Source organism: Perna viridis, chromosome 2, assembly GCF_037379345.1.
Source record: "Perna viridis isolate PV_CMFRI_1.1 ecotype Kerala chromosome 2, ASM3737934v1, whole genome shotgun sequence".
Lineage (NCBI taxonomy): Eukaryota > Metazoa > Mollusca > Bivalvia > Mytilida > Mytilidae > Perna > Perna viridis.
In genome coordinates, this window is record NC_142446.1 from 22,505,711 (window position 1) to 22,530,211 (window position 24,501).

A 24,501-nucleotide genomic window follows, 5' to 3' on the forward strand; every position below is an offset into this window, starting at 1 on the left:
GTAAAGATAATGCAGGTTTCTATTAGGTGAATAGTGGTACAATGAAAAAGGCTTTATTCTTGAGCAACCTTTAACCATACGTTTTCAAAAGTTAAACACTGTCTACACTTGTGGACAAGAAAACAAAAGGTGCTTTTTATATTAAAAAAATATATATATAAGAGAATATGTCCATCAGGCTAAGGAGGGTAGGTGTAGATCATACCCTATGGTAAGCTAATCTATATTTGATGTTTTTTTCTTCTTTTTTAATAATGGGTAACAATCTATTCTGATCAATTATACTTGAAAATTTATACTGATCAATCTAAATGATGTAGTTATAATTTTATTTTTCTTAACATCTTATAACCTTTCATTAAATTATAAATGCGAAAACACTTTTTCACATATGAAGCTTATCTTAGTGACAGTTATAAATTTTGACAGGATATGAAGAGTAATATATGGACTTGTTTTGTTAAAATATCAATTATCATTAGAGAAAACAACCTCACCTAGACTAGCACCAGAAGAGCTACGACAAGCTGACACACCAGCTGATGCTGACTCGTCATTAATAGTTTTGCTGATATCTGTCAGACCTTCCATGCTGACACAACCATCAGTAAACCTTGAGATCATCTTATTGCAAAATTCAAACAATCCTTGAGCTAACACAGCAGGGAAACCAGAATCTAACAACTGTCTTATAGCCACAGGAGATTTACAAGAGTTAGCCAATGTTGCTAAATGTGTCTCTTCCAAACATATATGCCTGAATTCTTTCAGATACATAGTTGGAAAGTCCAAATAATGATTTTCCTGAATTGGTTGTCTATTCTGGCTGTTGGCTTCCTTACTATCATCTGTCATGGATTCTCTATGAAGATGTGAACTGTCTTTGATATCATCAGATACTGATTCAGAAAGACCATTTCTTTCAGTTGAAAACTTGATTCCGACCCATGTGAGAATTTGAGTAAAGAATTCAGGACTAATGTGACATATTGCACAAAGAACATGATCTACTGCTGTCTTCAATGTGGAATCTGGTGTTAAGGTTATGGACCACTCATACAGAGAGCTGTAAAAAGTAAAGTTTTTTTTAGTACATCTTTTCTCTTCTTCAGAAAATGAAACTTTACTGTCACCATCAAATTTGTTTCAAGATTGATCCTCTGACAACTAATAATGCCATACGTTTCGCATTGTGTGTTTAACATGATACTATCTATTTGCAGGTTCACTAAAATATTGGAAGATAAAATGTACTAATCATTCAATTTATGTGATAATCTGCAGTCCTTATCACAAAAAAATCACAAGTGTAAAATAATTCATCTGTTCTTGTGTCATAACAGATCAAAGTATTGTGACATCATAACTTACTACTAATTTTACACTTACAATTTTTTTTTTGTGGAAAGGACTGCTGGTCTTTTGGGGGAAAAAAAATTAAAGTCACTAATTTCAGGAATTGACATAATTCTCATTGGGAAGGGCACTAAAAGGACCCCTAAGTATGCTAGGAAAATCCTCACCAGGTGAGACAGGTAGTGAAATCACTAATCTATGACACATCTTCAGTACTCAGCTACATTGTACATACAATATTGATAATTATGATTAAAATAAAAATTTTACTTTCAGCAATTACAAGAATTCCATATCGTGAGTTGCATTTTTCAGATGTTACCATTGCCATCAATCAAATAATCTCAATAATTCTAAGATTATAAAGTAAGTTCTAACCTGACTAAATCTTTAGTAATCAGAGCACTAATGTTGTATTCAACAGGTAACTGATGACTCTGCCACAGAATTACTCCTACACAGTGAATATGTGCTGGGGCAGGACTTGGTAATGATGTGAAGTTGGTCTGGTGTGGTATTCTTCCATAGCCATCAGTAGAGTAAGAGGCCATCTTCTGTAAAGCCACTCGTGCACTGTCACCTAACCAGTTCAGTAAAGCTTGCACCCTAAAAATTTTATTTGTAAACATCAAAAGCAGTTTGATAAAAGACATACTTAAGGTACATCAATACTTACTGTATATGAATTATTCCAAAAACATCTTTGCTTGGATATGCTGACTATCCTTTATACATCATCAGATATTTGAAAGTAAAGCTCCTTTTTGATGAGCATAAAATAAAAAAATTTAAGTTCTTTTCATCTTTATTGAATATATCTACAAACCTCTTGCTAGTTCCAGGGTCCTGAGTAATACCAAGCTGGTAGAGAATTTCTACAGTAGAATCATTGGCCTGTCCACTAACCTTGCCCATGAAAGGTGTTCTCTGACCTAAATGATATAAGGCATTTCAAAGTTTAATGAATATAAATAAAAATATTAATATCAAACCTGTACTTTATTTGTGTACATTAAAGTCCAATAAGAATGTTAATAGTTCTTAGTATACCTAGAGTTTCCAGTCCAGTTACTTATATATTTATTGATCTTGTTATGTTCCTGTTTGGTTTGCCATTTTAGTTTTAGCATGGTTTTTCTTAGGGTGTATGTCTGCTTATTATTTATTTTATCAAACAGGCCTTTCATTAAGAGGTGGTACCAGGTACTTTTACCCGTCTAAGCTACTGAAAGGTACCTCCAGAATTTAAAATTTCACATTATGTTTAAAAGAGAAAATGATTAAAAGTACCTCCTACAAAACCAAAGGTACCTGCATTGCAAAAAATATTAATGAAACATCTGATCAAAGATGACAGATTTATTTACAGTTCAAATTTCATACTGTAACTTAAAATAACTAGCATTATGTCATCAGAAACCAAATGAAGATAATACTGCAGTGTTAATTAACAGTTCCTCACAAAATATGTATCATAAGACAAGATAGCTCTTGTTTCAAAAGGTTTGCATTAACCATTGTACATGTATTTCCAAGTGAAATTTAAATGTTAATACTACTTTTTTCAGCTTCAAAACCTATAAAATACACTAAAATTTGCATTCCTCTTAAATCACCCAATAAATTATTATTAAACACGGAGTTAAAGTATGTTCAAATATTTATTCTACAATATAAAATCCTTAGAAGTATACCTCAAATGTTGAAGAACAGTGGAGTAAAACTTACCTCTTTGGGGCTGACCAGAAGGACTACGTAATATGTTGTCAATGAAAGCTAGTCCCATCTGTAGTGAGTGAAGACCTAACTTAAGCAGAACAGCCTCGATGTTGTAGTAATATACAGAAGATGTAGACACAGAAGATACCAGTAAGGCCGAACAAGTACTTAGCAAACCTGGTGTAGTAGAAGCACTAGCAGCAACCAGATTTTCTACATCTTTATGGGCTGTTAGACAATGATGAAGGAGTCTGGTCCATCTGACACTACAATCACCATTTAAAAATCTTTTAACAAATGTTATTACACATAATTAAAGAACTATAACAAGTGAAACATTCATTATAGATACTTTAAAGAAATTGTGTTGATGCAACACTATGCTGACCAAAACAGAAAATAGAACATTTATCATAATATACATCAGTACCAAGTTTGTGTGATCTTTACAGAATAAAAACCTTCGACTTTAAATAAAACCTATGCTATGATGAATTAACAGTAGCAAGGAATTCTCTATCCCTAAATTAACAGGAGGATACAGCAAGGAAATCTCTATCTTTAAATTAACAGGAGGATACAGCAAGGAAATCTCTATCTTTAAATTAACAGGAGAATACAGCAAGGAAATCTCTATCCTTAAATTAACAGGAGGATAGGGCAAGGAAATCTCTGTCATTAAATTGTCATTTGTGTGATTTGTACTTATTAAATTCTATGATCAGTGGACAAACAAGAAATCTGTGAGCCAATGCTAACTAGTGATAACCCCACTTTCAATCACATTAAAACAGAAAATAAACATGGTCCTTGGTAAACAGGAAGTTGTCATATTTTTCCAAAAAATAGATACCATAATATGGCATACCTACATGGAGAATAATAATTATTTAAAAAGTTTAATACAACTTCATCATTTAAAGACACATATATTGACTTACTAATATTAATTTAATGTAAGTTATAGTTTAAAATAGTTATGACATTTTTCTAAACAGACATAAATAAATTAAATACATTCTATATGTATATATCAGACTATACCTTGATTGTGATATGAAGTCAACAGTTGGTAACAGTATATTTTGAGTAGAACTACCAGTGTATCCAAAAGCACTATATCCCATCAACATCACCTGCGACAAACCAATGGTCATGGAATCTCTAGCCTTGTGCAGTCTGATGGTGACGATAGATGCTACCTGTGGTCGTTGGAGGGACAACTTGATAAAAGCTAAGCTGCTTGTCATTAGAGGCTGACACTGGGGTGTGTTAGTAACTCCATCATGGCTTATCTCAAGAGATACATAAGCTGGACATGCTGTACAAGAGAACAATAGTAAGTCTTATTTAAAGCATATAAATATATGGTAAATCCAAATAAAACATAATGTAGCTTTGGACTATGATTCAATATTTTACAAAGCATAAGTTTGTAAATTAAATTAAAGTGACCAAAGACACGAGACAAGCAAATTAACAGTAAATTTTGTACCATTTTTGCCCTCAATTCCAAAATGATTATTTCTATTGAATTTTCCTTTTGTGATATAGAAGTTCATAGAGAATTATATGCTCAGGTTATTGGGAAGAAACCAAGAAGCTGAATGTTTTGGCCATTTTCAATCCTTATACCTGAATGATTAGGTCATTACCCCAAATTCAATCCCAGTCTATCCTTTCTGGTGTTTTAAGGGTTAGTAATTTTCGCTAATCAGTACCGAAATCATCAACAAAAAACAACATTGAGGTATTTTGTATTTTGGAGAACAGTTTTATGTGAAATAAACAAATTAAGTTTTACTGCTATTTAATTGCTGTTTTATCCATCAATGCTGTTTTCTTGCATTCATAGTACAAAAAACCATGACTAGCTTTTTATTTTTCCCTCAAAACACGCTGTCCTAATTATAACTTCACCTGTGTGTGGTGGGGCGTTAAATAGCCAACCTATCCTCGGGCCCATTGTCATTTAATTATCAAATAACAAAAGATACAAAAGATCAATTTAAAAGGTGAAAACAATTTTCACTTATCCTTTCATCTGCTTGATGAACTGTTTCCAGCCATCAAATATCAATACACAACTTGGCAAATTAAAACATTTTTTTTTATAAATGGTCGGACTTGACGCCATTGTTTTAGTGAAATACCCAATTTGTATACGAACAAGAAATGTAAACATTTCAGCTGAATCGTTGAATGGATCCAATACATCGCTGTATCTTAATCAATAAATGGCCTGCAAATGCAGGGAAATATAGAAAAATACTTTTATTAAAAAGATTAATGATGAAAGGATACACATTTCAGGGAATTTACCGGAATCCTCTTTCTCAATGTGATCTGCTGCTGGTTATTTTTCCTCACTTCCAAATACGTGTTTTACATGGCGACTTAACTTTTTTCGTAGATCTCCCTTACCAAGTAGGGCGATGTGAGGAATACACGGAAGAATATGGTTTATACTAATACTTACGTTATAGTTATGAATGTCTTTGGCCCCATCTTAACTTCTACAACTACTTACTAGTGAGAGATGCACTATGTGGTTGAATCTGTACATCACTAAGCAGTACAGCAAATGGTAACTGTATTGTAAGGTCTACCCATGCTTCATCAGGATAAAAGTGATATGACCATGCTGCAGAACGAGCTCTTCTATGTGGTGGGGCAGCTTGAATCAAAACTTCTGCAGGACTTGCTGATGGACTACTAGAACTTATGGAGCCTTTAAAATAATCAAGTGATAATAAGAAGAGAACACAAAAAAAATGTTCAAAAACATTTTACACCATTCCAAATTTCTTCTAGCTCAAATGAATGCATGCTTTTTTTTAAAACCTCAATCTTTTCACCTAATTTATTTATTTAAATAGTAGGAATACCGTAAATGAAACATTTTGCTTTTAGAACCTAGAAACCTTGTTTGTCACCGGAGCCCCCATGCCATTTGTTAGTAGTGATTTTTTTCATTTTATAGTAAATCAAATGTGTCTGTAAGACACTAATGATGTCCCCACTTGCTAGATTTGCCAAATTAGGAACATGTTTATTTTTGTATGAAGACATGGTTTGCAGATTCAGAAATCCTTCCAAGACTTGTGATACTCATGATCTGTTGGTTCAGCTCAACCCTTCCAAGACTTGCAATGACAAACTGTTCCAGTACCGTAACTCGAAAAAATTTGGGATCAATTTGGGGATCAGAAATTCCTAAATATATGCATATCTATGTATTGTATCCTGGCCATATAGTTCTGTTCGGTAGTGTCAGACTAGTTGTGACAAGAAAAAGAGGACTGATGGATGTACTGATGGACATATAAAAATTGTTAATACACCCGATAACAAATCCCTAACTTTGTTGCTTGGGATATATTTCTGACAAAAATTGCAATGTCCAACTATCATCCAGTTCCGTAATATTTCATGAAAATCAAGATCCTAAGACCTTGCACACCATCATTATGTATAGAAACATCCTGCAAAAAATATTTCAGATGTAGTTCAAAAACTACAGGAGAAGATAGCTGGACAAGCCATATAACCCTATTACTGATGAAAATGACTAAGTCTAACTTTCACCAATTTCCAAAATATTTCACGAAAATGAAAATCCTTTGGCCCTGCACACCTTCAACAGGTGTAGAAATATCCTGTAAAATATTTTAGATGTAGTTCAAAAACAGTACGAAGAGATAGCTGGACAAGCCATGATCATATGTAATCCGGACGGACAGACGGGCGGACTGACGGACAGACTGGGGTGAATTGATATGTTTGTTGCGGGGGCATAAAAAAAGGTTAAATCATTACAACAGGCATTTAACTTTTACCAGTCAAATTCAGACATATGATTATTGAACAAAACTGTTTCAATTTAGGCATATTTTACAGATTTTCTGGTTCCCTGAATACTTTTATTGGCCATTGTACCACATATCTGACTACTGTTCTACTATACTATACCTAGCGGGGCAAAGTTTTGCAAACCATCAGCATACTCAGTATCTGAACGTTTATCATTGCTCCTTATTCTACCATTTAGATTTTGCATGATGGTCGAGATGAGGCTAGGTGAAGTGTTGATGATGAAACTGTTACAGTTGACTAGATTCTGACATATAACCTCTATACCATCTGCAAACAAATCAACAGTTCAGTCATTATTTTAAATTTCTACTACAGTCAACTATAGATACAATAAGCATTCTAAATGTATTGCATGGCGATTAAAAGCCCCCTATAAAGAAGTTTCTGTTGAAGAGAACAGAATGCAAACTTCATGCATAATTTGTTAATGAGAAAAGTGACGGACGAGAACAAAATTCGACCTTGATCTGTAATTTTTCAAGGTAAACAATGTACCATATATAAAATGTCTATCAGCATGAATGACAAAAAAAAGTGCAGTTTTAGCATAAATTTTCAAAGTGTGAGGGTTATAACAGCAAAAATTCAACAGACTGGAATAAAATTTGAACTTAATCCTTAACTTCCTGTGGTCATGCAATGTAAGAAATATCAAATGATAACCACTGCAACCATGACTAGTAGAAGTGTGAAAAACTTATATGCCAGATTGACTGACATAATGCAAACCTGAAGTCCCCTTGGGCGTAAGTTGTTGTTAGGTCACTAAAAATCATGAATACCATAACTGAAAACCCTTAGTTATTATCTTTTAATTCAATAAAATTGCATGTTTTATTTTATAATTAACCTTTGTTATTAAGGATTAACTGAATTTAAATGTGCTTGAGTTCATGAATGCAAAAAATTGTCACATCATAGAATAAGAATTCATTATAAGATAAGAACACTTACTCATATCATGAAATTGATGAATAGACTTGGCTGAATCTAATACTCTCAATGCAAACCATAACAAAGGCTCTGAAAGACGACAAAATGCACCTCCAGACAATCCTAAACAACTGCCAGATATATAGTGCAGCAATGACTCTAAAACTAACTTCTCTTCTGAGCAGTGTCTCAATAGAGTAACTAAGATCTGATATATCATATCACCTACTGACACTGGGTCAACGCCTGTAAATGTTTCTTGCATGTGACTAGAAATCTCCCTACTACCCAATATTGCTGCCATAGTATTACTGTTACAATAGCTTAGGGCTTGAATCAAATTGCTCATTATTTGTCGATGACCAAGAATAATGTCTGTCAGATAAATAAAAACAGGGTCAGCAGGAGTATTGTTCAAGTTTTCTGTTTTCTGCTCATCAGTCTGCTGGCTTTTGTCATCATCTGACATGGTAAGTAGTGGAGCAGTTGATACCATGGCAGTAGGAGCAGATGACACTAAACCATGAGACAATTTAGTTGCATCAGTTACTGGTTCTGAAAGACTGATATTAGTAGCAACACGAGGTTCAGATGTGACATCATGAGGAAGATTTGTTGTCAAGTTGTTTCTAGTTCCACATTTGATCTGAATGAGACTGTTCACAAGTTTTAACAAACTACACATGAGTAGATCACGGCTAGCATCCCCCATGACAGATTTAGAATCTCCACCTCTCAGCAGACTAGCAAACATGCCACCAAAACATGATCGACTATTAATACTTTGCTCAGAAGAGCTCTTGCATGTGACCCTTTCCTGGGTCATAAGATGCTGATGAACTAATGTACTTATAGATTCTATGACACTAATTGCGTTGCTTATATCAACTTGTTCGAAAGAAATCTCTAAAATTACATCCATAAATTTGCATTGTGCATCCAATGGTCCCAATCCACAATGAAATGCTCCTCTGAAATACAGTACAAATAAATTATTCTTAAGTTAGGCTGTAGAAATTTTTTAAGACCAAAATACACATGTACCTGTAATTTGGTAAATGGAAATAATCTGAATAAAAAATTAACTTTTTTATATAACTTTAAATGGCTTGATACAGTAGAAATATTAAAAGATATATCAAGATCCAACAAAAAAAAAGTATTTTATCATTAGTCAGAAATGCAGAAAAACTTCTAGTTGACAATACATATTATCCAAGATATCACAACTTTGCTACTATTAATTGACCTTTAGAAGATAACCTTTTTGAACACTTATTCAACCTTTCAACAATCATACCTTTCAGCAGTTAATGTGTATACAAGTTTGAGCATTAGCTCATGTAAATGCCCCAGACTGTCTGGTGGACATCTTATCAGCAATCTCATCAAGAACTCATAAAAGTACTTGGTAGCTGATGGTCCAACCTAAAAATAAAACCTCGGTTGATATACACACACAATCTGACACATATATTTTTTATGCAAGTTCTTTTAAATGCGACCATCAAATACAGACATTTGCAAAATCAGAGGCATTTGAAAAAATTGTAGCAATATTTGTCAAATTTGTCTGTAACAGGAGGGGAACAGCTTAAATGTGTAAAAATAAAGCCAATGCAAAGTTTGACCAATATTGATTGAATGGCCTATTTAAGCATGCTTAAATTGTAAGAAAAAAACGATAACATTTCTCTATAACAGAAGGTGCACATTTCAATTATGTATATATATATATATATATATATATATGACGTGCAAATTTTGAAAAATATATATAAATATGTGGGTCTGGCAGTTTGGTTACAGACTACACTAAGTATGTCCACCTTAAGCCAACAGAGCCAAGGAGCTACCAGACCGGCTTTCACCTTTGTTGACATAGGTAAAAATCAGTAAGCAGATCAAATCATAAAACTATATCTGTAACTTCTCATGTGCTCTCACATAAAAATCAGATCACTATCTGCCAAAATTTAGAAAAGTCCAAAAAACTATGTGTTGGGGAAGAATGAAATGAAAAACCAGATAAAAACAATATAGCCCACCCAAATGTGGCAGAAATGAAAAAAAAATAAATAAAGCAGAAGACATTGGTATCTTCACTATTGCAATCATACTATGAAGACTTTTCTCCCTGATCCTCTTCAGTTGTATGCATTATGTAGTTCTGTACCTTATCTATCTTTTATACATGTAAGCAAAATTGAGTTTAACTAATTTTAACTTATCTCTAATTTCAGCTTATTCATTTTCATATATTCAAAATAACTGTAAAACTATTCCCCGAAAAAAGCATGACATTGTCTTCATAACATTTAACCATTTACCTGAGTGTACTGCACAGCAGAAGCAAGAGGCCCATGTTCAGATGTGCCAGACAGGAATTTCATTACTGCCGAGATCAAATTACTGTCTGCAATCATGGCAACAACCATAGACTTGTCACCTGACGGTGAGGGAACTTTCTGATTGGCTAGCAGAGACAGTGTTTGAAAGACAAGAACCCATGTTGACAACTGAATACTTGGTGTGGTAGCCACCACATTCAGTAAACTAGCTACTGCTGCTTCACTTAAAGGAATAAGTGGTGTCCTAGTTGGGTCAAATGTCATCTGACCATTGTCATGTCCCATATCACTGCTTAATGTAACCCACAGTTGTAATAGAGCATCCAAGTGGTTTCTGTTAGGCACAAGCTGTCTACACAAGTGTTCATAACATTTACTCAGCATTTCTGAAGATGTAACCTGGGAAAGAAAAAAGTAAGTTGAACAAACTATGTTCTTCGGCTCTCAAAATTGAAAATTTTAACATTTTCCTCAAAATAAACCACTTTATGACATGCTTTTTTGATGGTTTTCAATATGTGAGTCATACTTCAATATGGGCACTGAAAATGCTTAAATTACAAATTAAATCCTGTTCCTACAAATAGTGATAGAGTTTTTGTTCCTGCTTACAATAAAATCTGTTGTTTCCAAAATAATTTTTTTCATAAATTGCAATTTCTAACACTGAAAAACATTGATCAGAAAAATAAATCTGTTTTATATCAACAACCATAATAACAGATGCACACATATTTTGTGTAAAGTCATAGCAAAATTTTAGTAATATAAAATGAGTTACATGTATAAATAAATATCAACTAATTTATACATTAGGTAGTACACGGTAAAAATAACCATTCATTTTAAGTACATTTTATAATGACATACTAGCAAAATATAATTAATGTTCTCCAAAGGAAATCATTATACATATATTATTATAATTCTAGTGGACTCTGGTAGTATACAGTAGTGTAGTGTTCGCTTATAATGTACAGGCTTATAAGGAATTCAGGTTTATAACGAATGAGAACAAATTTCCAAGTCCCAGTGTTTTAAAACTAATGCATTTCGATTGATATAATGAATTTGTTATAGCGAAATTAGGGATATAACAAAGTATTTCTTAAGGCCTGACGACAGATTTGTTGCTGAAGTTTACCTGGATAAAACGAACGGTCAACTTAATTGTTATGTAAACATCTGACACCAGTTGTTGGCTACTCATGGTTATTGATTAATCAACAATTTCATGGTTGATGAACACACAGTAAGATCGGCTAATCTTACCTGTGTTTTTGTTTTATTACTCAGTAAAATATCAATCAACTAATGACACCCAAGCCATAGAAAGATTTAGCCCAAGAACATCCCAGAAACTTTTATCACTTTTGATTTCATGATTACGTTTGTTGGTAGTTCTATCAAAACAATAGTTTTTTCATGCTTCAAGCCGTCGAATATGCTGTGTAAATTACTGCACTCGAAAAAGTTTAATAATAAAATTCTTCACAAAATTGAAAAAAAAAGGAACTGATCTCGATACTATGCAACAGATTAACCACCTGATGCTTAGCTTTGTTCAGGGTCTCACAGGGGAGCCCCACAAGAAAGGATAGGTTAGTACACTGATAAAAGAAAAAGTATGTGAGTTTATAAAAACAAGTACAACAGCAACCAATACAATGGTTTTCTTCTTTATTCATCATTTATAATAAATTACAAAACAATTATTTAATAAATTGCTAGAAAAAATGCATCAAAATTGCTACGTCTTAAGCGATAATACCACTTTAAAAAAAAAAGGGGGGGAAGATAATCCTAATTTTGAAAAAAAAAGAACAGCGTTCCAATGTCCCCCTGCAAAAAAAAAAAAAAAAAAAATACAAGAGGATCCTAGGAGCCTGAATTGCTCACCTGGTTAAATTTTTTCTTTCAATGGCAATAAATTTAACAAGAAATTTTGACTCAAGAAGATTTTGGTAGGACTTATCATAAGGATCGTTACACGGCTTAACAGATCAAAATAGATATCATCATGCTGAACACTTTGACCCCGAAAAAATTTCTAAACCTAATGGTTTTGGAGATATATGTGAAAAACTAGTCTGACCCCTATCTTCTATTTTTAGTGGCTGCAATATTTTTTGACGGATCAAAAATCTAAACATAACACTAATGCAAGATACACCAAGGAACATTTATACCAAGTTTGGTTCCAATTGGTCAAGTAGTGTCAGAGAAGATTTTTGAAAGAAATAACATTAAAAATAGGAAAAAAAACGTCAAAAAAAGGAAATAAGTCCTAAATGGCTTGATAAATTAAAATGAAATTTTAATAACTGATAGATCTCATCATACTGAACACTTTTAGTCCATGTCAGAAGTTGGCTAAACCTAATGGTTTTGGAGATATATGTGAAAAACTACAATCTGACCCCTATGTTCTATTTTTAGTAACGGCGGCCATGTTTTTTGACGGATCAAAAATCTAAATACAACTTTAGTGCAAGATACCCCAAGAAACATTTATACCAAGTTTGGTTTCAATTGGTCAAGCAGTGTCAGAAGAGAAGATTTTGGAAAGAAATAACATTAACAATAGCAAAAATCATTGAAAAGGGGCAATAACTCCAACATGGCTCAACAGATTAAAACCAAAACTTGACCAGAGATAGAGCTTATCATGCCGAACACTTTTACCTATGTCAGAATTTAGTAAATCTAACGATTTTGGAGATATATGTGAAATTCTAAACAGTCAAGTAGTTTCAGAGGAGAAGAGTTTTGTATAATTGTTAATGACGATGGACAACAATGGACGCCAAGTGATGGCAATAGCTTCCAAGGCCTTTTGCCTTTCAAGGGCAATAACTCTTATATGGAGTCGCCTGACAACTTTGATCCCTGGAGACTTTTATAGGCCTTATAATAAGAACCATTTCAGCAATGTAAGTTTCATTCTATCTATCATAGTTTTCAAGATATAGGCTGAAAACTGTAAAAAAGAAAAAGTCATTTTTCACCTCTCAAGGGCAATAACCCTTACATGGAGTCGTCTGACAACTTTGATCCCTTGGAGACTTTTGTAGGCCTTAAAATAAGGATATTTCAGCAATGGAAGATATTGGCAAAACCTAACGGTTTTGGAGATATATGCAGAAAACTACTGTATGACCCCTATGTTCTATTTTTAGTAACGGCGGCCATGTTTTTTAACTGATCACAAATCCAAACATTAATTTTGTTAAAAATACCCTTAAAATACAAAAATTACAACTTTCATTGAATTCAGTAGAGTAGTTTTTGAGAAGAAGATTTTTTGAAAGTAATAACACCAAAAACAGCAAAAAAATGACCAAAAAGGGCAATAACTCCAACATGGGTCGACAGATTTTCACCAAAATTTGACCACAGATAGATCTCACCATGCTGAATACTTTTACCCTGTCAGAATTCCGCAAAATCTCATGGTTTTGGAGATATATGCAAAAATCTGCTGTCTAACCCCTATGTTCTATTTTTAGTAATGGCAGCCATGTTTTCTAATCGATTAAAAATCCAAAAGGTCATTTTGTGCAGGATACTCTAAGGAACAGTCATTATAAGTTTCGTGCAAATCTATTCAGTAGTTTCAGAGAAGATGTTTGAAGAAATTGTTAATTGATGCCAAGTGATGGAAAACTGTAAATTCACTGAAATTTTTAACTCTTCACAATAAGGCCACATACCAAAAACAAATTTATTTGGTAAAAGCAGAACAAAAAAAGTGCAGAAAACGCAGACGGACGGACGGACTGAGAGACAGACCGAATGACAGACGCCCGGCATTTCCATGTCCCCTCACGACGCATCGCGGGGGGACAAAAAGTTTCTGATATAATAAGTAATGTATATAACATCCATAAGACAGTCCCTTGAGATTTGTTATAAACGAACTCTACTGTACATGTATTTGTTCTGTCAAGCAAAAAAAAAAATTTTAAAAAGCTAATAGCTCCATACCTGTTGAGACACAAAAACACTGGAATCAATCAACTCCTCATCAGTAGAGGAGTATGCATCTGTATGAGAACTGACAGGTATGTTGGTAGGTAAAGCATAGGCAAATGCTTGTTGAACATTTTCTGTGTGCAAGGACACCATCACCTTCAAAAAATAAAACAAAAAGCTTAATAAGATAAAAGAAACAACATAAATACTGGCGCCATTTAATTCGAACATATTCTATGAATCTTTTAACAATAGGCAAAATCAATGGTAAACTGATAGGCACTATTTATGAGAAATTCACCAAGCCTATGTTGATACTAATTTTAAACCTGTTGCCTAAGGGAAATTTTAAATTGTTCTAATTATGCTAAACTTCAATTTCAAACACAGCTCTAAAACCATTTCCTATAGCTGATTTGGTTTTATAAAAACTGACAAAATTCTTATATCAGACAAACAGTAAGTAATACATTCATCTAACATCAAGGATTTCAGTTTTAATTGGTGATTTAAATAATTTTTTAGATTCATTGTTTTACCTACCAAATAATTTTATATCAGCTTACTACACACTTTTGTAAACATAATCAATAGTTTCTAATAATTTGAAATCATTTTGATGGTGATGTCTGATAAAAAGGACAACATCAGTTCCGATGGTCTTTTTCAATGACTTCAAGTACCAACCCATATAAAATTCAGACACTGCTTATGACAATAGGATTCATGGTGAAGAAAAACCCATCGAACTAATGAAGTTTTTAAGTCTATACTATACTTTTACTGAACAATAGTCCTTTATATATATTTAGATCTGTATTTTTGAGAAAACCATACATCATCTCCAACTAAAACCAACCAAATCAATAACAATAATTCTTGCCAATTTCATACAAATCTACTGGTTGTATATAATTTTAATTTCAAAACTGAAACAACTGAGTGACAAACTGAAACAGGTTATGTGGCCTGTAAGTGTTTCTGCGCATTAGAATTAAAAGTAAATGTGGTGGGTTTTCGACATGAATGAATTACCTCTAACCTTATTTTTATAAAGACTGCTACATAAGTCTTATTGATGAAAAAAAAAATAATTAAGAATTGAGTCCTGAAGGTCCTGACAAAGTATATCACCACTACTGCATCAAGTGCTATGGTGAAAATTTCTGTCTCAGCTGTAATAAATTACTTAGTTCTATATTTACATGCTATTTTATGTTAAAAATCACATTGTACCTTGAGTTTGAGCTCAGCCTGTGTCTCCAGTCCCAATTCCAGCCTAGCATCTGTAGCTGTAGACATTCCTTGAGGGGGTGCAACAGACTTGAGAGATCCTGAACTAGACCCTATACCACCAATCTGCTCTGCCTTTTCCTTATCAGCATACATCTTTTTTAAAATTATCTTAGTCTTCTCTGCTTCAGATGATCTGTAAGTTCAGTGAAACATATAAATGATAATACAGATGATAGACAGAAAACCTATAAAATAAGTGTCACTGTAGGATATTTATTATGAATCTGCTGAGGAGTCACTTGAGTTAATACTTTCAAAAATGGATCAAAGACAGAAATGGCAGAACTTTATTACACAGAAAGTTGATGTCTGACAGGTCTGAAATCGGATCCCACAATATCTGATGCTGGATACCACATATCAAGAGGCTGGGATTAGTAGTTGCTGAGAAAAGGGGTCACAAAAATAATTCCCCACTCTCCCTACAAACATTCTTCATACTATAACCTGCTTTTCACTATGTAAAATTGAGCCAAAAATGGCTACTCCCAGTTAGGAAATCAAATGTGTCTTTTGTTAAATATATTAACTAAAGACAGTATTGCAAAACATTTTTTTGATGAGTCTGAATCACTCACCTGGAGAACTTACAATCATGTCGTCATATCATTTGATCGTTCAAAGCTTAAATGGTCTCTGGCAGCTATCTTGTTTAATCAAGCAGAACCAAAATTTTATCAGTTAAGGTTGACCTTTTTATTATTTCTGCCAAGTTTGGTCACCTTTTGCTCAGTAAAAGCAAATATATAGGTCAAAATGTGTAGGATTTCAATGACAGCTTTGAGTGGCCATTTGTGAATAATTGGATCGTTTGTTGAGGGCATTGAAGTCATTAACCCTATCAAGTTTCAAAACATTGGCACATGTATTTTCAGAGGAGTTGGTTCAAAAATTGGCCAATCAGAAGCTTAAATGGCCTCTGGTGGCCATCTTGTTAAAACAGGTAAAACCAAAAAAAGATTTTTTAAATTTATATATGCCAAGTTTGGTTAAAATTGGTCAGGGCATACAATGTAGTTGAGTAAAATCTGAAAAGCAAAAGTGATGGCATAAGCTCACTGGGACCATTGGTCCGGGCAAACACATAAAACCAAATGAATACTTACATCATGCTACCCTGTGCAATCTCTACAGTCCCATTCTGTGTAGCAGCTGTAATGTCATACATGTTATAATGCGGTGGGGTTTGTGATGGCTTTAGTGCCTCTCCTGTTACATACTCATGGAGCTTGACTGAAGTGTCATCATCATATTCACTCTCATCTAACAATAAGTCTACCATCAGTGATGATTCCTTATCAAATGACATTTTGGATTCATCTTTGTAATCTGATTCTGTATCTGAAATGATTGTTATAGGTAATGTGCATTTTTCTTCTAGGAAAAAATTTATCCCTTGATATTTATTCATATTTTTTTAGAAAATCTGCAGTTTTAGGAATTTTCAAAAATTCTGAAATTTCATGTAATTCATGATTCATACACATTTTTTTTTTCACGACTTCTCCATGACAAGATTCTTGTCAGTCTTACAAAGCATGTTACATGTAGGTAAAACACAGTTTTCCCTTTCAAAAATATAGTTCATTCATAAAATAAATAATGATTACCACAAGTGAATGGTAATATTTTTTCAACTATAACATGTAACAAGAACACTTTCGGACCATATATATAATAAAGAAATGGACATACAAAAGAAAATTGATCAATAACAACTGATTATCAAGCAGTATGCTCTATGCAATCAACTGTATACCTTACATTGTGAGTTTACAAGGTTTCCTAAACCATAATACATCTCTCTCCTACAGAATGAGCATTTTTGATTTATATTTGGTTTGTCCTAAGACAAGCCAATCTTTGTAGTCATAGTTGTCAAATAATTTAACATTAATGCACCTTTTTCCAGCACAATGCACTAAAAATATTAAGTCTGGATTTCTTTTGACCCTACAAGTACAACCCCAAGAATATGCCAATAAAAAAATTTAACAACCCATTGGGATGAAAAAGTCAGCCCAAGGCCACCTTTTAGTCTTCAATGAACGACTAGGAAACCTTCATACCACAGGACAGGCTGCAACTAGCCCCAAAACATCATTATACACAGGTACAGCAAAAGATTTGCCCCTATATACTCAAGTAACATAAAAATAAACCAAAGGTGAAAACGAAATAAGAACATTCTCTTTTTAAAAAAAAAAACAGTAAAGTGAAAGTAAACAGGTGCAAAAAATGCTTCTTTTGTTTTAAAATTTAGCTATATTAGGGCCGATAGTTATTAGTCAGAATTTATTTACCCTACAATGAATAATCAAAAATGTAGTTTTAAGTCTACTTCTGATCCATTCAGCTTTTAAACACCAAATTGGTATATCTCTACTTGGTTATGGGAATGACGGGGTGCAACATTGGGACTACTGTTATTCAACTATTTATGAGTATGTGAAAGCAACTGGTTCCTTCTATACTTGTATTATACCCTCAATGACTGAGAATTTTGAAAAGTATCATTTGAACAGAATGCAACCTCAACAAGCAGATGCATGTAGGCTAAAATCTTGAGATTTATCAATAATTTTAACATATAGCATTTAAAAGTTAATAATAATTTTAACATAGCTGGAAGAAAACTTAAATACTATTCCATGACTTTCACCTGAATTTATTGATTCCATGACCTCTACAATATACAGATTTCATGACTTTTCAGGTTTCTAGACCTGTACGAAATCCTTTATACTTCAAACAGAAGCACAACATATACTGAAGAAAGAAACAAATTCTATGTTTTTTACTACTTTTCTTCTTTCATACATGTAAACATTAAGATTTTATGATAAAAAATTACCATTATTTTCACCGCTAGACTGATCTTGATCTTGTTCAGTTTCATCAAGTGTAGACATGGATGGTAGACTACCACTGTGGTGTAAACTCTCATCTGTCATAGCTGATACTAAATCATCAACAATATCTGTCTGTGTGTTAGAGGGGTAAAACTTCTCACCTACAGATATATAGTGTAGATTTTACAAATAAAATATTAACACAGTAGGCAAACTCACAAATATTGAATAAACACAGTACTAAGTAAACTGATGCAAAACCAGACTATTCATAACTTAGGACATTCACCACAAAGCACAAAACATTTTTCTTCTACCTTTTTTATGTTTTATTGTTCAATAAGTTAAGTAAATAATTTGACTAATATCTTTACCATCGAGTATATCCTGGAGAAGACATGTAATAGAGTGTCTAGCCCATGGACCACCCCAGCTAACACTACCATAGTTCAGATCTAAGTTGGATGCCAAAAGTATCATTTTTTCTAACTGTTCCTGTGTCATAGCTTCAGAGAGGGTGACAGCTGGTCTCGTCATTACACATATTGTAGCCAGTACCTGAAAGGAAAAATGTCACAGTAATGAGACAGGGTTCTGTGATGAACTGCAATGATTGAAGTTTTTGGGACTTACTGTGGTTTCATTATCAATGGGGTACAAATTTTCATGGTTTTTTTTGTAGTATGGAATCAAGAATTCATAGTATTGTTTTTGATATGTAGTATTGTCGTTTTCTCCACTAAATGCATAAATTCTGTTTCTGAACTTCAATGCAAACAGTAAGACTTTAGTGCGATTTTTTTTAATAAGATTTTAATCTATGATATATTAAACCACTTGTATCTATAATAAGAACTGACAGTCAGATCACTTCAGACATTATCTGAATATATTTTTTTGTAATTTATAAAGCTTTCCAGAAAACATATGCATAACAAAATTGAACGTTAAGCTCTTACAATGTGAATATTAATTAATAGGTCAGAGTTCTTTTATAGAAGTTTTAATTACCTTACATGTCACAAGGAAGAGATCTACATTACATGTGAAATCCATATTCAGCAGAAGTGCCATAAGTCCTCGAACTACTCTGAGTGTCTTTTCTTTTGAAAGGACCAGAGCCCCAGAGGCATCATCATCATCTCCTCCCTTACCAGTATTACCATTCTCTGACCCTTTGGTCAACTTCCTCAGAACTTCAGCATCATTTCTCCTCATCTGAATCACATCTTTCAGATGCTAAGAAGAAAAATATTCATTCATCATTGTAAATATATTATATTATGTTCAAATAAAGCTGTTCAACCAAATCAGGTTTTAGAGAAGGATATAAAATACAGTACATGGTGAATCAGGTTTAACAGAAGGATATAAAATATAGTACTACATGGTGCATCAGGTTTTACAGAAGGATATAAAATACAGTACTACATGGTGTATCAGGTTTTACAGAAGGATATAAAATATAGTACTACATGGTGAATCAGGTTTTACAGAAGGATATAAAATACAGTACTACATGGTGAATCAGGTTTTACAGAAGGATATAAAATAAGAGTAGATGTATATTGTTTTCACCTTGGTAGCATACTGTGATAGTTCTTTCCTGAACTGTTTCTCTTGCTGTTTAAGCAGTGTGTTAGATCCACTGGGACTGGGAGTTTCTATCTGAGATGAAAAGAAAGTTTTTTGAGCCTGCTCTAAGTCCATCAACTTCTTTTTATGATGTTGTAGTCTTTTGTGCATGGACCAGCGATAAACTTTGGCTGATTTAGACTTGGATTTGTTTCCACTGTTGCAATGGTCCCCTTGGACGAAATTCCATCTGTTTGGTAAACCAGAACCTGAAGAAAACACATCACAATAACATACAATTTATGTGGCAGAAAAATCTTCTACCTTTATTTCTCAAACAACTTCTTCATCAAGAATCTACCTGATGCATATAACAATGAAATTATCTGAATGACAAAGTAAAGCAATTTCTCAAGCTACAGTACATGTAATATAGGGGAACTAATACAATTTAAGACTCAAAACATATTATAAAATGTAAAATACAAATTATCAGATGATGCTTTACAATGGTTTTGACCCTCATTTCAATTGGTTCTTAGTTCTGTTTCCAAAATAACACTGGTTCCATGAACAATTGTCTAATGGCATAAAACTACCACACAATTTCAAAATGCCTAGAACAAAATAATCAAGCAGAATAAGAAATACCTGATGGCTTTGCACAAGCTCCCTTTTCTTCTTGTGAAAAGTTAGTGTGTTCCAGATTTCTACACAGAAACAATAGAATCCAACTGACCAGTGTCAAATCTATCAATCCTGAAACATATATAAACAAACATGATTCACCATTTCAATACTATTTAATTTCCTTCCATAAAATATGTATCAATGATTGGTTTTAATTTGGAGATTTTACATATAAATGCTCATTCATTGTTCTAGTATTTTGTAAAAGGCATCACCACATACAACTAATGATGTCAGAAAAAAGCAAACTACTGTGAGCAAACAATTTCATTGAAGAATACCATGCTTCACTTGGGCTTTCATCATGTTAAAATATAAGTTGGAGTACTTCCCCTTACAAGGACCCAACAATCATTACATTCTTTCATGCACCTTTAGATATGCCTTACCTTATGTACATGTACAAAGTTCATAAAACCCTGTTGTGTAGTTTAGGTATGCATATACAAATGTTGACATAAAAACCTCTATGTTTGATTACCTCCCCTCACAGAAATCTTACATTTATTATCTTCCTCCATCAAGTTTATACACATCTACATACATGTATGATAATTAACTTTCACATTGCATCAAAATATATAGAGCAGGTAAAAAGGACACAAAACCCATCAGCTGGATTATTTCATTATAGAAGATATCAAACATAAGTTTTCTTCAAACAACATCTACATATGATACATAATCTTCCTACCAAATTTCATATAAATCATTCAAGAGATTTACGAGGAGTTATCATTGTAAAAGTGTGACAGACTGAACAAAGACAGATGATTTCTGTTTATCCCCAAAAACTTTAAAAATACTTATTTTTCCATTCTAAATATTCCCTTTTTACTGAAATGCTCAACCTACCAATTAATTTGCTTGTTGTTTGATTGATGGAATCAAATCTACAATTCTTAAAACAAGTATACAAAATGCACTTGCTACAACGCCTGATATTTCTACTAATGAAGGTCATGTTGTAAAATCTGGATATTAGTCAGCTTATGAATAAAAGTCTTGTATTTTACATGTATTTGTAATATCACTCCAAATCCATTTTCTGTCCATTTCATGTGAAAGTTTTCAGCCTAACAAATGCATGTATGTGAAATCAAGAAACTATCGGAATACTATTGTAGATCAACTTATTTTTACAATTTCCTAAGTTCTAACTATGAATTTGATTACACATCAAAATGGATTTAAATTCTGAAAACATTTTCAGGTTTTTGATTCTTAAAATTGTAGCATGTATAAAATTTCAGATTAAATGCAGTGTTCTTCCCAGGAACTTTGCTGTATTTAGTGTGTGTGACATGAAATAAATAGGTCCTATGTCAAAACCTGCCACACTGTATTATTATTTATTTTTTAAAAACTGATCTATGTATTCAAAATGTACTTTGCTGTTATGTTTATATGAATTATTCAAAACTAAATATTTTACCACTGAACTCAGAATTCAGCTAAACCTAACAGTTTAGGGGATATATGCGAAAAACTACTGTCTGACCCCTATGTTCTATTTTTAGTAATGGCGGCCATGTTTTTTGACGAATCAAAATCCCCACATCAGTTCTATGCAGGATACCCCAAGGAACATTCATACCAAGTTTGGTTTCAATTGGTCCAGTAGTGTCAGAGGAGAAGATTTTGGAAAGAAATAACATTAAAAATAGCAAAAATCCTTGAAAAAGGACAACTCCTAAATGGCTTAACATATTAAAACCAAAATTTGACCAGAGATAGATTTCATCATGCTGAACACTCTCACTTTAGTCAGATTCAGCTAAACCTAACGGTTTAGAAGATAAAATATGCGAAAAACTACTGTCTGACCCCTATGTTCTATTTTTAGTAATGGCAGCCATGTTTTTTGATGAATCAAAAATCCCCACAAGTTCTATGCAGGATACCCCAAGGAACATTCATACCAAGTTTGGTTCTGATTAGTCAAGTAGTTTCAGAAGAGAAGAGTTTTGTATAATTCTTAACGACGATGACGGACACCAAGTGATGGCAATAGCTCACCTGGCCAAAGGCCAGGTGAGCTAAAAATGGCAAAAAATCGTTGAAATAGGGCAATAACTCCAACATGGCTTAACAGATTAAAACCAAAATTTGACCAGAGGTAGATCTCATCATGCTTAACACTTTTGTCAGAATTTAGCTAAACCTATTGGCTTAGGTGATATATGTGAAAAAAAACCTGTCTGAGCACTATGGTCTATTTTAGTAACGGTGGCCATGTTTTTCGATGAATCTAAAATCCCCAAATCAGTTCTATGCAGGACACTCAGAGAAACATTTATATTAAGTTTGGTTCAAATTTGTCAAGTAGTTTCAGAGAAGAGTTTTGTATAATTGTTAATGACGACAGACGACAACGACAACGACAACAACGGATGACGACGGACGCCAAGTGATGGCAATAGCACACATGGCCTTTGGCCAGGTGAGCTAAAAAAAGTGTCCGTCAGGTAACCATAAACAGACATACTTTCTTTTGGCCTCAGCAATAGTTAAACAGTATCCAACTTCACTCACATTTACAAATTTTGTTCCATTTCACCTTTTCTCAAATTTTCAAACCTGTTCAAAAGTTAGTTTGCGTTTAAATTCAAGAAAAACTGCAATAACAGAATATTTATCTGACACTGTAATTATACTCAAATAAATCCAATTTCAGCTTGAGAAAATAATTTCCTTGATGAATATAAGATTTTCCAAAACTACAAACTTTTGATCAATTTCAATTTTCATACCAATTTTAGTGAATGGTTAAAATCACTGTTTGTGACTTCCTATTTATTAATTATAAGATATTATTGATAAGAATGTGTTTTGACTGATAAGTATGTTAAATGGAACATGCTTCACACGTTAAATGTTTCATGACACATTACTACAAGAACTTCATTCACTAACTGCAAATTTATTATTAAACATATTTCAAGGCTAAGATTTAAAGACTAGATCTTTATTTTATTTGCAGAAGAAAAAAATAGAATATTATTGAGCTGAATAATTGCCAGAAACATATTTTCTGGTTATGAAAAATGTATTGAATGATATAAAAGGAATTATATATGACTTTATTTTGGTGTAGTGTTCAGAAACAATAGGTAAGGTCCTGGGATAAACTGGTGACATAAGGTAAGGCCTGAAAAACCGCCAAGTGTATACCCATAAATTAACAAAAACCTGCACAGTTATATATTGTCAGTTAAACAAACCTGTTTGGTTAGCAGCTGGTTGGCCCGTAACCACAGGGGAAAGTACCTTAGCTAGCATGTCTAGCAAACTCTCTAGTATTGTGACGGCACATGGTCCTGCCAAAGACTTTTGTCCCATAGCTACCAACAACACAAATACCCTGTAAATATACCAGTACACATTACACTTAATACACATTACTGTTGTTATTGTACTCAGATATTTTCTGCAGATTCCTTGATAACCTTAACTGCACATAGCAATATAACAACACAAGTAAATGTAAATTACATTGATAGTTTGCATATCAAAACATCAAAACAAGGCAACATTAATATCATACAAATATCTGTTGAAAAAAATACATTAATATTGATGGAAAATTGGAAGCCAGATAAAAAGATAAGGAAAAATGAATTTTAATTCTAACTGTGTAAGCAATAGACTAAAGCTTTTAGTAGCCTAAGTGGTTAGTTCTCATTTTTTCCTAGCCACATTTGACTGTGATTAGCAAAAACTAATGACAACAAAATTAATTCGAGTGAAAACAAATACAGAATCAAAATATCATTTCCTATTTCAGTGTTTGGCTTCATTTTTTAAAAACTGTCCCTGTACTCCATGAATCAGGCAGAAAACAATCGATATAAAAGTTTAATCAATAAAAAAAAATC

The 24,501-nt window shown here is 33.0% G+C and overlaps 1 protein-coding gene across 1 annotated transcript in view; it reads right to left on the reverse strand.

Annotated features, from left to right (window-relative positions):
- LOC148624091 (dual E2 ubiquitin-conjugating enzyme/E3 ubiquitin-protein ligase BIRC6-like) overlaps positions 1–24,501 on the reverse strand; it is a 64,781-nt gene that overhangs the window by 18,146 nt on the left and 22,134 nt on the right. Inside the window, exons 23-41 of the mRNA XM_088566586.1 lie at positions 23,848–23,987; positions 20,585–20,692; positions 19,937–20,202; positions 19,370–19,597; positions 18,733–18,916; positions 18,361–18,519; positions 16,613–16,847; positions 15,447–15,639; positions 14,223–14,366; positions 10,215–10,634; positions 9,185–9,312; positions 7,906–8,855; positions 7,048–7,218; positions 5,606–5,806; positions 4,120–4,396; positions 3,085–3,341; positions 2,183–2,288; positions 1,735–1,962; positions 498–1,066 (exon numbers count right to left, since the gene is read on the reverse strand). Of these exons, the coding sequence (XP_088422712.1) occupies positions 498–1,066; positions 1,735–1,962; positions 2,183–2,288; positions 3,085–3,341; positions 4,120–4,396; positions 5,606–5,806; positions 7,048–7,218; positions 7,906–8,855; positions 9,185–9,312; positions 10,215–10,634; positions 14,223–14,366; positions 15,447–15,639; positions 16,613–16,847; positions 18,361–18,519; positions 18,733–18,916; positions 19,370–19,597; positions 19,937–20,202; positions 20,585–20,692; positions 23,848–23,987 (4,964 nt within the window). The remainder of the gene's footprint in view (positions 1–497; positions 1,067–1,734; positions 1,963–2,182; positions 2,289–3,084; positions 3,342–4,119; positions 4,397–5,605; positions 5,807–7,047; positions 7,219–7,905; positions 8,856–9,184; positions 9,313–10,214; positions 10,635–14,222; positions 14,367–15,446; positions 15,640–16,612; positions 16,848–18,360; positions 18,520–18,732; positions 18,917–19,369; positions 19,598–19,936; positions 20,203–20,584; positions 20,693–23,847; positions 23,988–24,501) is intronic.